The sequence below is a fragment of the Agelaius phoeniceus genome, chromosome 23 (assembly GCF_051311805.1).
Source record: "Agelaius phoeniceus isolate bAgePho1 chromosome 23, bAgePho1.hap1, whole genome shotgun sequence".
NCBI lineage: Eukaryota > Metazoa > Chordata > Aves > Passeriformes > Icteridae > Agelaius > Agelaius phoeniceus.
In genome coordinates, this window is record NC_135287.1 from 801,661 (window position 1) to 815,278 (window position 13,618).

General features: G+C 47.8%; 1 protein-coding gene across 3 annotated transcripts; it reads right to left on the reverse strand.

The window, feature by feature from the left end:
* Positions 1–4,826: 4,826 nt before the first annotated feature.
* On the reverse strand, positions 4,827–12,052 carry LOC129129598 (transmembrane protein 45B-like). Of its 3 annotated transcripts, none has more exons than XM_077189994.1 (6): positions 10,663–11,271; positions 8,632–8,746; positions 7,685–7,883; positions 7,218–7,430; positions 6,401–6,585; positions 4,827–5,786 (listed from the first exon to the last, which is right to left on the reverse strand). In XM_077189994.1, exons 3-6 carry the CDS (start codon positions 7,872–7,874, stop codon positions 5,448–5,450), a joined length of 927 nt encoding a protein of 308 aa, XP_077046109.1. In that variant the 5' UTR covers positions 7,875–7,883; positions 8,632–8,746; positions 10,663–11,271; the 3' UTR covers positions 4,827–5,447. The 3 variants fall into 3 exon arrangements, with proteins under 3 accessions (XP_077046109.1, XP_054503519.1, XP_077046110.1); XM_054647544.2 differs by lacking the exon at positions 10,663–11,271 and having other exon boundaries at positions 4,827–5,386; positions 5,641–5,786; positions 8,632–10,083; XM_077189995.1 differs by lacking the exons at positions 8,632–8,746; positions 10,663–11,271 and adding an exon at positions 11,296–12,052.
* Between the last annotated feature and the right edge of the window lie 1,566 nt (positions 12,053–13,618).

Below are 13,618 nucleotides of genomic sequence, written 5' to 3' on the forward strand. Positions count from 1 at the left end.
TATAGTTAAGACCCAGCTCTCACAGGAGCTGTGCCACAGCTTGAGCAGGTAGAATTTTTATTCTGATAAATTGCAGAATTAGTTAGGTTTTGTCCATTGTGACAATAGAGCCTCCTAGTGAGGAAGAAACAAAGGAGGAAACAAGAGCTGCACCATGTTCATCAGATGCCAGCAGCCCACAGGGGGAAAAAAAGAGCCAGCTAAACCCAGCAAGAAAGGACATTTTTTCCACCCTTTCATGGCAGTGGCAGCACTCGGCAGGTGATGGAGCAACTGATGGAGCACTCATAACACATTGTAGGGAAACACATCAGGTCAGCAGAACAGATGATTCACAAATATGCTGCAAATCAAATAAAAATTATGTTATTTGATAGATTCAAATAACACCTCTCTACTACACTCACACATCAGTGCAAGAGCTACATACTTTATTTCCCAACAGCATAACCCTGAGAAACAAGGGCCAATTGAACTAATCAGTATGGGAAGGTGACCAAGAGGCAACTGCTGTTCTTTCAGAATCCCAACATCAGCTCTGGAGAGCAGCTTTTCTAGGTTTTGCTGCACTACTGATAGCTTCAGCTAGGTTTTCAAGTAGTTCTGGCAGCTCATGGTTCAAATCCAGGTAATTAATCTTTTAATCCAGGTTACTCACGCCCCCACCACAATATCACCATATGTGGGTATCTCTACCCAGCGCACACAATCAAACCAAAGGAAAGTATTGGGTTATGATATTAAGCATTAGAAAAACCTTTCTTTATCTTTAGATCAAACTTTAAACTGAGGCAAGAAGGCAGAGAGAGCCTGGCTGCTGTTGCAGTTGAAGAGCCCAGAGAAGAGCTCAGGTTTGCTGAGGTGTCCTGAGGACAAAAGGTTCACCAGATTTAAATAGTTGCCTCAAAGGTGTTTCCATGTTGCTTTCTGAAAATCAGTAGGATGTGTAATAACCATCTCACCAGAATCCACTGTACTGAAAAGGATGCTCCTAGTGAACTCCAAACACCTCACAGAACCAGTAGAAATGGGGCACAATGAGGCATCCTACCACCAGCCTCAGAACTCACACAATTCATGAACCTTCCCATAGCCTGCAGGGAAAATAAATATTATTAAGGTTAATAAACAGGGCAATTTTTTTGGTGAAACACATTGGTACACCTGGATTTTTAAATTTTGTTTCCCGCCACAAAACACAGTCACTGGTATCTATCTTCAAAGCAGTGCTGGGAAAAGAACCACCTCCCAGAAATTCATAGACATGTCAGGAAAGAGGTGAGTGATGTGAGCACTATGAGACTCCAGAGATGTTACACCCAGGGGAAAACTGTGTATTTTTTAATAAGGCCACTCTAACACTTAAGATTCATTATATTGAGCATCTCTTTATACACATGCATTCATCAAACTGTGTGCTGGTCTGAAGTTTCATGAAGTACAGTGGAAACACATTAACAATTAACAATGGGTTTATCACCCCTGTAACACTGTGTAACTCTTGCTGGAACCCAGAGCATCCTTGAAGCAGGAGCAGCCTCCTCTCCACCTAACACTTCATGATCACCACCCAGACACATTCAAGAACCTCCAGCCTCCCAAGAAAACTACTCCAGCCAGAGCTGGAACACTTCCCCCTCCTTGGCAGCACTTCTCCAGTTCTGTTCCCTTCTCCAAGCTCCAGCGCCACGATGTCTTCCTTGTAGGGAGGGACCCAAACCTGATCACTATTCGAGATGCAGCCTCACCACAGCCTTGGATGAGATCCAGGTTGTGCATCCTCAGAGGAAAATAACCATGTACTGCTGACTGTTGTTTCTTTAATCACTTGAGTTAATAGGCAAGAAACACATTAAGATTTATAAAAAAGGACAAAAGTAATGGAAAATTTTAAGTTCTGGAAGAGATAAGCGACCTAGAAAATCCGATTGTTCTCTGAACAGCAATTGCATTAAGTTTGGAAGCTAAGTGTAATAATTAAGCTGGAAGAATAGATTTTAGTGGCGCTTAAAGAGCTAATTTCAACTCCTCCTAAAGCCATGAATCTCCAGCAAATCTCTCAGCAATAACAATAAAAGGTTTTGCATACAGATCTGAATACTGAGGGTTTGTAAAGCACCTCAGCTCATCCAGCAGCACTTTTCCATACGGACTCAAGAAGTTTCTCTTCTCTCTGGCTGAGGCAAGAGGATACCCAGATTACACCCAGCCATCCCCCAAAGGCTTCTATGGTCAGTTCCTCCGGTGCAAAATCCTGTTCCTGACATTTACCAGCAGCAGAGGATTTGTGGAAATGGGAAAACTTACTATGACATTCTCCCAACCCTTGCTGTGAGAAAACTTGTGAATTCAATCTGAAAGTGCAAAGGTCCCTGTTCCTTCCAAACACTTCAGCATGTGTGTTCTGGATACCTCAAAAAATTCTCCAAATTTAACTATGTAGCAGGGAATATTTGTCATCAAAACCACCAGTCTTGGTGCTTCTGTGTGCCAATAGGCAAAAAAAAGGGTAAAATGCAGGTGAGAATTACCTTAAATCCTGGTTTGAGTAGCATCATTTAAAGCTTAACAATGTGTGAAACAACAAAGACACACAGCATTGCTTTCTGGCCAAGGTATTTTTCAGGAAATCACAGCCCACAGACCATGGAAAAAGAAAATCATCCACATCTCTACATCTCCCTGGGGACTAACAGTGCAGACAGACCAGGAGCTACACAAGGAATTGAATGTTCTGACGAAAAATAACAGGAACAGCATCTGCCAGGTCTGTGTATGATAAATAATGAGATCCCCTGTAATTAAACTCCCATAGGCACACATCCTAACCGGCCTTGGAGAGGCAGGGACTGCAATGAAACATGTGTCCACCTCCCACCTATTTCAGGGTCGCCTGTGTCCACAGCACATGACTAGCAACACTTTGGGTGGACATTGGGGTCTTTACTGATCACTTGAATCTTGTCTAGTCATGGAATTCCAGAATGGTTTGGGTTGAAAGGTCATCTCATTCCAGCCCCCTGCCATGGGCTGACTCTCTATTCAATGAGTTTTATTCCCTTCAGGCTTCACTGGGAGAGATGTTACAGGAAATATCAATCCCATACCCAGGCTAGCTGGGAACTGTACAACAAACACATCCACAGCCTCAACAACCTCATGTCTTCTTTCTACTTTATTGACATAATGAACATTAGTCACGTATCAAATATGGGGTAGCTCTATCACCTAACATGGTAACAGGTAATTTTGGCTGCTCTGCTCAAAGAGATCTTCTTGGGCTTGGAGTGTGATCCCACTGAACCCGTCAAAACAGACAGCACGATGATTACTATTTGCTCTTACTTATATTTATTCAAAGAAAGAAGAAACATCACCAAAAACCCCCAACATTTTATGCAGCAAAACACTCAGTAAGAGATTCAGCACTGCAAAGATAACATTTGGGCAGAAAAAAACCCCAGGAAAAAAGTAACATCAGTTGATCAAAGGGGAAAGAGATTGTTTATCCCCTTCTTTTCAATCCAAGCTCAGTACACCAGGTTGCAACCTCTGCAATGCGCTTCCCATTAGTGGCAGCCAGTCTATAACAACTTGACACAATGACCCCACTTCTAGTCCCAGGAGGATTATTAACAATGGGAGCACATCACCTCCATGGAGCACAATGCAAGCTCTCACTACAGTACTGGAGATCCACACCAGTCCAACTTAAAGGCAACCAGGTTCTGGAGAGACCATTGCTCAGGAGGGCAGCCTGCTTCATCCTCGGTGTGTGGTTGACAAACGTGGGAGCCCAAAGTACTGCACTTACTTGGTTTTCTCTGCTCCTCAAGGCTTTTTTCTGGACACAAAGCATTGGTCTTCTTCCAGCCCTGCTCCAAAAGGAGAAAATATAAGAATAAAATACAAAAAAAAACCCCAAAACCCCAAAACAAAACAAAAAACCAAAAATAAAATACAAAAATAAAAATAAAATGCAAAATTAAAAATTAAATAGGCAGTACTCACTCTTCCAGGGAGTTCCCATGGGGCTGGCAATAGCAACTGGTCTGAGGCGGGAGGAATTTTTCTTTCCTCCCAGACTGTGCAGCACATCAGGGATGTGTTCAGACTAAACTGGCTCTTGCATTTCTTAGGGGAATACAGTAAAGGTGTTGGAAGATAATAAAATCAATGCTGCTGGTGCTCCCCTGTTCACCCAGCCCAGCCCTCAGCCATGGCACAAACATTTTAGATGTTGATTATTAACTTTTGGATGATGATTAGTGATGTTCTTTCACTAATCCTCCTAATGATATCTTTTACATTCAGTTTTGTTCTCCATCTCCCCTCAGGAAGGATCTCCCCACACTGTTCTGCTGCAAACAAAAGGAGACTCCAACAGCAAGGCAGATACCCCCTAACTGGAAGATTTTCTTTGGAAGTGACTAGCTCCAAGGATGGAATAAAGGTGTTGGAGAAAAATTGAAATCACTGCAGGGCTCTCAGACACTTCCCAAGACCATCCATACACCCACCCCCAGCCAGCTGAAACCATCATTTTGCTTCAAGGGTCTCTCAGCCGAGCCCCCTGCCCAGCAAACATCCCATCTCCCAGGAACACCAAACCCCTGGCTCATGTGCCTAACTCAGCTTCTGATGATAAACAAGAAGGAGAGCAGCTACCTTCCATCCACTGGCCACCCCTCCTTCCCTGGGCAGATTTATCCACATTAAATCATACACAGTCCCACCCCTCAGATATTTCCTCCACTGCCTAAACCATTTTGAAGCCAACATTGCCTTAGCCTGCAGCAAGGTGTTCAAGAGATCCATGGAGGAGATGTGTTAAAGCACTTTATTGGTGATCACAGATAGTCTGTACATTCAGCTTAGTACAAAACCCTCTCCATTAACACCAGAGGGAATGACAGCCACCAGGAGCTTTGAATTCTGGCTTGGCTCCCTTCTGAGGAAGAAGAAGGGAAATGTTAGGAAAAATAGTCTGATTTGCCACTCCAGTTGGACTCCAACAGCAAACTAGTCCTGCAGTCTGCAGCCTGAGCTGCAGCTCAGAGAATTAAGAACTCGTGGCTACCAAAGGGATGCACAAGGAAAGATTTGGCATCTCCTGTCATGCTCTGCCTCAGGGTCCTGCCTCCTACTTCTGATGCTCCATTGTCAAGTGCTGCTGTAATTTATCAAGACTAATTAAAAATTTCATCTCAAGAGCTCTAAACCATCAGGGAAGAAATTTCCATGCCCACCACTGCCTCATTTGTCATCCAAGCTGCTCTCTGGCAGCAAGGCACCACCGGAGCTCTTCTTCCCTCTGTGGAGGCACAAGCCACAGTCCAACTCCACGTCAATGTCCCCAAATTTCAGCTGGCAGGACTCATTGCAGCTGCAGGAGAGACAGTGACAATGGTCAAGGACTTGTGAGTAGTGAGACCCACTGGCTCACCCTACCCTGCTTGGAAAGGCTGCTCTGTGGTAGCACAGAGCCCACCCTTTCCAGCCAAGCCATGCTTGTATACATATAGACACCCACACTCCTTATCCCATGACACACTGGTGCATGGATTTCCCAGCCCACTGTTGGATCTGGGTACTGCTCTTGGCCACCCAGCCCATGCACTGTGCCAGAACCCCTCATACCAGCGGGATGCAGCAGCGTTGGCGGCCACAATGGCGAGAGCACCCAAGTAGTGCCAGCAGAAACACATGGTGAGGAACAAGAGGTTGCTGGAGTCTCTCTGGTCCCAGCCTGGTCCTCCCCACGGAGGGGACAACACAAACCCAATCTGGTCACAGATGAAAGAGAAGTCAGACTTCAGCACATCCCTCCTGTTTTCCTCCTGATTTTAGCCTACCTGCTGCAGCTGACTGTAACCCCAAGTAACACCTGAGACACTGCCCTTAGCTTCCCCAACCACTGACACAAGGGTGTCAGGAGGGGATGGATTCTCTGCAGATAATCCTTAGGGCTTGCAGTGCAAGCCCAGCATCCAGGAAAAGGGTGCCATCCAAAAAGTGACATTGCCAGTCTGTGCATTTCCCCCTGGACCAAAAGATGGGAGATTGCATGAGAGATTTCCAGATGTTTCCAGTTACTTGGAACAAACAGAGGAAGAAAATGGACCTAATAAAATTAATAAAAATCCATGATTGTGGTTTCCTTCCCCTGTGGGCTCCAATTTCCATTTTCCATTCATTTCCAGGTCTGTCCATGCTGCTACATTACACATGCACTTCACGATGGCAGCTCTGGCACTGAGCCTCATTTCCTCTTCTTATTTACAAAGCTATTTGAACAGCCTAGAAGTTTAACCCCAACAGATGTGCCTACAGGGGCAACCCCACTCCAAGCACCTTCCTGGGTGCAAAGATCTGAGGAGAATGCTGGATAGACACTGACCTGCCAAAGCCAAGAGCCCTGGAGAAGGAAGGAGCTGGTCCTGAATGTCTCCAGGATGATATGGTCTCGGTGGAACACCTCTAGGAGAGCACAGAGGGCTCCAGCAAAGATAGCCATGGCCAGCAGGGAGTGGAGGTGCTGGTCCAGCACAGCATCACTGTAGTCACGGAAACAGAAGAGCAAACCTGCCAAAATCCACCCTGTCTTAGCAAAGGACACTCTGGGGTTTTTCTCTTAAAAATCATCTGAAAACTCACTCTTAGGCTTCAGGCCTTGCCGTGATCTACCTTGGGGAAAAGAACCAGAGAGCTACCAGCTGCTGTCACCACCTTCCCTCTGCTATTACCAGGCAGCCCCAGCACTGTCTCAGTTCTGCTCCTGAGGAACCCCTGTATCTGTGGAAGTCTCTGAGCCCCTTTACCTGGGGAGATCCCTATGTCCCAGCCAGGGCTGCGGGAGAAGCACAGGGATGGGCACCTTGAGCTCAAAAGATGGTGGGGAGCTTTGTATCTGTCCCTCTGCATCCAAACAAGGTGGGGGGATGACACCTTTTTGTAACTTCAGAGTGAGAGAGCTGCTGGCCACCAGGAGCAGCACAGATCCCTCAAGCATCCCCTGTGGCATCCAGCTATGATTGGATCCACATTTAGGAGGAGCAGGGAGGGGGGGGTGACTGTCACAAAGCCAGTGTCATCGTCCATCCACACCCCCTCCAGGTCTGCCTTTTTGGCCCCAGACTGACCAGGAGCTGTCAGACCCATGAGCACTGCAGCAATTCCTTATTCTGTGTCTTCCCCTAGCACCAGGTACAATTCACCTTCCACAAGTAGAGCCAGGGACAGCGAGAGCCGGTCCAAGCCAGGGGGTAGCTTGAGTGGGGAGTGAGAGACCATGTCTGTGATGCCGGAGAGGAGGAAGAAGAGGTAGATGGTGGAGTAGTGCCAGTGGGTGAGGTCAGTCCAGCTGTGCGTCTTGGGGCTGTACAGCTGCAGGTGGGGACCAGTGGGGACAAACTGCTCCACCAGTATCCCTGGACAAAGACAGAAAAGGTCACTTTTCCTTATACATGGAGAAATTACAAGCCTGAGGGAATGTTTCTTTGCAGGTGTGGAGCTGTAAAATTCCTTTGCTGGTGTTTGCCCAGGAGAATGACAGCAAGCTCCTTGTCCCAGGGTGTGCCACAAGCATGTCCCTAAGTCCCACTAAAACAGGCCCAGTGTTGTGGAAGAGTAGATGCTGTGCTAGTAGATATTGGGGCACAGACTCATCATCACCCTCTCTTACCTACTAGAGCAAAGAAAGCTTTGACCGCGCCTTCGAAGACCTCCGTGTGCCCACGGCCCGGCTGGCCCTCAGCACCCCCTTTCCTCCTGAGGTACTTCAGGGGGTACCTCACCGACCACCACAGGCCAAAGGCGAAGAAGAAAGTGCCCCGGAGGGCACTGCCCAAAAAAGTTGTTGGCATCGGGCTCATTCTCTGGACCTGCAAGGACAAACAGTGCCTGAGGACCAACCAAAAGCATCCCCAAGGGAGTTGTTGGGCTGCTCAGCATCCCCAGGGATCCACATCACGACAGAGTAGGTGCACATGGCTCAGGTGCAAACAGGGAATACCAGAAATGGGATATCAGCACAGGGAAACTGCCACTGTGCACCTCTGTGTATATGTGTGTATGTATGTATTTATGTGGCTGCATATAAAATCAACAGAACTTCATGCCAGAAAACAATACAGTAGTGCCCAAGAAAGCGTAACAGCAATTAGAAGAGGAAGCACAACAAAGTTTTTACCAATAAAAAACAACATGACAATTATTTCCTTAGACCATAAACTCGCTCCAAACTAGGCAATTACCAGGGTGTGAATCCAGTACTGGATTAGGAGCTCCAGCCAGTGAAGGCTTTTCCGGGCTGTGCAGGAGGTAGCAACCCAGGAACCATTAACATTTGGAAAAAGAGCCTTATGCGTATTCCACACAACCTTTGTGTGGCACACAAGTGGTGATTTGACATAAGAGATTTCCTCTCCATAGGAATAAGCATAAAGAAAGCCTTGACTAAGTCAGACCAATGCCAGAGTACCAACCAAGTAGGATGGAGAGGAGCAAAGGTACAGCAAATTTATATCCTGCAAAGTATTTCAGCCATAACAAGATTCCTTAGAAAAATCCCAGTGTAGCGAGTATAGAAAGGAGTAAATAATGATCAAAGTGTTTCTAGCATTGTTTTACCTGGGGATGGTCTTGTTTCCTCCAGAAAGACCTCTCGAGCTCCTTGCTCTCTGTAAGCTTCTACCACCTAAGGAGGACTCACTTTTCTCCTCCTCATGGGCTTTCCGGTCCTTTTCTGTAGCTCGGATGTGCACAGAGGAAGGCATTACTCATTCCAATGCTTCCACACCGACCTGCCCTTGCATCACAGATCACATCCTCACTGTGTTTATAAATACCAAAGCAAATCACAAAGGCTGGATGAACAACTCCAGCACGTTCTCCGAGTCCTCCCACACTAGAAAGTAATTAGGCACTGCAAAACAAGGGTAGGATGTGGCATGGCAAGTGCCTGAGGTGAGGGAGAGCTCTGCAAGATGTTCCAGGTCAGGTTATGGCTGCAAAGCTGGCATGGGTCAGACTGGCTCAGCTCTGTGTGGCAAACGCAGGATTGGAATGTAGAAACCATCATCATCCTTTGCATCTCTGGGACACAGGCAATCTGGGAAAGGCTCAAATCTATGCTAAGGTTTCCTTTCAGGGTGGAAATTACTAAACAGCCTTTCAGGTAGGTGAGAAATGACCCATCCAGGAGCTGGAAATCACAGATGGCTCTCTGCTCTATTTGGGGTGCTTGCATTAGGGTGAGGTGGTTGATGCCCCAGGAGAACCCACATCTTTCTTGATTATACCCTGGGCACTCCAGCCAGGACACTTCTCATCCTTGCACAGACATCTACATCTGAAGTGTCTAACAACAAAGCACATTTAAGCATAGCACAACTGCATGATGCATAACCAAATTTTACCATTGTCCTACTTGTGACTGCAAGGGCAACAGCCTGAAATTGGAGCACACCTTGATTGAGAGACATGTGAGGAACATTAATTTGGCATGATGAAGTGGAGGAGAGAAGGAGAGCAGAGACATCCCAGAGTCCAGAAATGACAAACGTGTCCCACCTGCAGCCCCAGAGGCTGCTCCAAGCCACGCCAGCATCCAGGATTAACCTGGGCATCTGTCATCCCACATCCACCTGCCATGTCCCCCTGTTACCAGCAGACCCAACTTGCTGTTTCAGAGATGTCCCTGGAATCTCCTACCCTGACCATCCCTCTCCACAGCAGAGCAGCCTCGCTCTTCCTTGCAGCACCAGGGACCCCCTTGTTTCACAACCCCTCCGCAGCCCAATCCAGCAAGGCTTTGGGGAGTTGTCACGAGTCTCCTTTGCTTCCCAGCAACTGGAAATAGCCCTTCAACAGCCACCACAGATCCCAGAGATCCTCTCTTTACAACTCCCTGCCATGGGCAGGGACATGTCCTACTAGACCAGGTTGTTCCAAGCCCCTTCCAACCTGGCCTTGAACACTTCTAACACTTCTAAGAATCCAGTCATGTCTTGGGGGCATCCCTCTTGTAGCAGAGATGGCCCAAATCACCATAGACAAGCAGAAGTTTGCATGTAGCTCACTCACTCACCAAAAAAAAAAAAAAAAAAAAAAATCCCACCTCCTTTTATAAAACAGCCACTATTCTATAGCAAAACCAGACGTTTCCAAGCAACAGTCCACTTGCACAGCTCACATATTTGAAGCATAGAAAAACAACCCCCACATTCACAGAGCCCCTCCACCAGCCCAACAAGCCCAACCCCTGACACCCCTGACCCAGTGGCTTTCCCCACTCCAGCTTTGGAGCCCACACTCACATAAAAGCTCATTTAGCTCCAAGGAAGTGGCAGCCAGCAAAGAGCAGAGACACCAGGTTATTTATTCCTCCTGGAAACTGCTCTGTCTGTCAGAGCACTTGAAATATGACTGCAGATAGAAGTTATTACCTGAGCTGCCCTTCTCCCTCCACAGCTTCCAGGCTGTGATGCTCCTGCTCAATTGCCCCTGGGAACTGCCTGCTGTCCTTCCAGAGCCATGCCTGACTGCTCACAGCCTCCTCAGGCTTGGCTTGGGAAGGACTGCATTCCTGCCCAGCTTCCAGGCTCTCCCCTGGAGCCATTGCAGCTCCAGATCCATCACCATCCATGATTTTGACCCCACCTGCTCTAGTGGAGGGGATTGCTGCTGTCCCTCTGGATGCGCCAGCATTCCCTACAAGTACCCATCAGCATTTCAGTACAGCCAGCTTGTGTGCAGAGGACAAGCTCAGCACCTGGCCACAAACATTTGGGAGGGTCTTCTCTTTGCGACTCCTCCTCCATCCTTGGACATTTCCAGGGATCCAGGGGCAGCCACAGCTTCCCTGGGCAGCCTGTGCCAGGGCCTCACCTTCCTCACAAGGAAGAATTCCTTCCCAATATCCCATCTATCCCTGCCCTCTGGCAGTGGGAAGCCATTCCCCCTGTCCTGACACTCCAGGAGTCCCTCTCCAGCTTCTTGGGGCTCCTCTAGGCACTGGAAGGGTCTCTAAGGGCTCCCCAGAGCTGTCTCCTCTTCAGGCTGAACAAACTTCCATCCTCTGCTATCATGCAGCTCCAAAACACAATAATCCCCCCCAAAAATGGCTAAAGCCAGAGATTTCCGGCACCATCAGCACCACTTCCACCAGCCTCACCCCCAGCTGTCATCACAATGAACCCTTGTCTCTCATGGATGTTCTCCCCATGTTCCTTCTTTTCAAGTTCCAGCAGCCATGGCACAGCTGCTCACCAATGTACAGATGGGAGAGTTTACCTGTGACTCCTGCCTGTCCTTCTCCCTCTCCAGATGTGTCAGCAAGGAGGTTATTACTCAGAAGAGGCAGATAAAGGGAGAAGCCACCACGGGGAGGTGCCCCTCAGACAGGATGTTTGGAGCTGAACATTCCGTGGGCCAGTTCAAAGCACCCTGAGTCAACCACCTTTCACAACCTGGGCCACCTCCTGTCTGCTATTAAAAAAACAGCCAACAACTCTCCTGGAGTTTGCCACAAAAATCAGAATAAGCAGCCAATTCCTGTTCCCATGGCAACCATGTGTATTCAGTTGTTAGGATGGGGCTGGGGATGCCTGGGGAAAGAGCCAAGCAGAGAGAAGGCAGCAGTAAGGTCTGACAGGGCTCTGCTGGAAGTCTGTGAACTGGGCTGCCAGGGACATGATAACCTTTTAGGGAGTCCAATCTTATAAAAGTTGCCTGAGGACAGGAGATTTTGGGCCAGAAGCTCACAAACCAGAGCAGAGCCTTTGTGAGCTTCACCTCCCAGCCCACAGCAGCTGAGAAATGTGGGCCATGGCCCTCTCTCCCCCAAAAGATGGGCAGACAGGACACAGCAGCCTGTTTCCACTCCTTTTCCTCTCTAATACAACAACGCTGCCCTTCACCACGCAACGACAGGCACAAGCCACCTTGAAGCTGCTGCCCATCCCACTGATGATTGCAGAGATGAGCAGTGCAAGTGCTTCAGGCAAATAAATACCTCAGGCCACATGTCCTTCCAAAACATTGAGGTGATGGTGCAGAAACATTCAGCATCACCCCAGAGCCCTGCTCAAGCCCCCGACCCTGGCACAGCCACATTCCCAAACCAGCAGTTCTCCTAGGAAGTTGTATATTTCTCTCACTTGTGTTGCCAAACCCACCCCAAGCAAGCTTGCAGAACCAGCCTTGACCAGAGCCAGCGACCCACAGAAACCCAAGGCTGGAGCAGTACAGAAGCAAAGCAGCCTCCCCAGGGTGATGGGCTGTGGTCCAGCACAGCCAGAAAAACCACCAAGCCATAGCCAGGAGCCTTTTATTCCCATTATCTTCATATCAAGAGGGAGGAAGGGAGGAAGGGAGGAAGGGAGGAAGGGAGGAAGGGAGGAAGGGAGGAAGGGAGGAAGGAAGGAAGGAAGGAAGGAAGGAAGGAAGGAAGGAAGGAAGGAAGGAAGGAAGGAAGGAAGGAAGGAAGGAAGGAAGGAAGGAAGGAAGGAAGGAAGGAAGGAAGGAAAACAAGAGGTTGTGCTGTACACCCATCACTGCTCACTTCCAGCAGTGCCTGAGAAGCAGGATGGGTGGAACAGGGATGAGTACATCTGCAAAAGGGTCCTGGGAAGCTCACAGTAGCAAAGGGGCTTCCACAAATGGCAGTTTCACCCAAGCCTAAGCTTAGGAACTTGTTACAATATTAAATCCAAGCATAGGGAGAAACACAGCACTCATGGGAGTTCTTCCTTACAGACCTACCTCTGAAAATAATGCAGGATGAGAACCATACCTTTTTGCAGCAGCACCATCTGCTGAAGAGGACCTCTTTCAGCTCAGTTTTCCTTTCTGCAACACCTACCTTTACAAACCACTACCACAAAGAGCAAGAACCTGCTTCCCAAGCAGTAGGAGTCAAGACCTTGGAGAAAGTGGGGAAAGATGAAGTAGGAGTCCAGCAGCTGGAGAGTGATGGGAAGAACAAGACCCAGCTGGAAAGTATCTACACAGAGGATCAACGTGCCTTTTTCCATAAAGGGCCAGTAAAGAGTAAAGACCAAAGAGAAAGCCTCTTTGAAAAGGGCAAGTTAAGTTGCAGACAGTGAAGGAAGTTTTCAGTGCCTTAAACAGTTGTGGAAAGGAGGTTTCTTGTAAACCATCCCCATGAGAAAAACGAGGATTTAACTCTGACGGGTAGTTGGGAGAAAAGATAACAAATCCCCCAAAATCCCCTAGCAGGTCACTGAAACTCCATGCATGCTAAAATCACTGTGGGCACAAATGGATGTGATTCCATTTCAATTCTTTAGGAATATACCCCTTCTTACTCCTAGGAAAAGACTGAAGTGTGTGCAACTCCCTCCAGCTCCTCAAGCTAAACCCTGAATTGAATTTGATTTTGTATTTTTGGTTTTTTCTTGTTCTTTTTCTCTCAGCTGTAACTGCAACATCTCCCTGAAGGTTCATCATCAGCCTCAGTGCTAATGAAAAAATGTGATAATGTTTGTCTCCTTCCTGGGGGTGGTGGGAGGCACAATCTAATTAAAGGTTTGCCAGCAGCTCGAGTGCTGCAGATGGATGGTTGTTTGGGAAGTGCAAGGTATTATAATTGTTA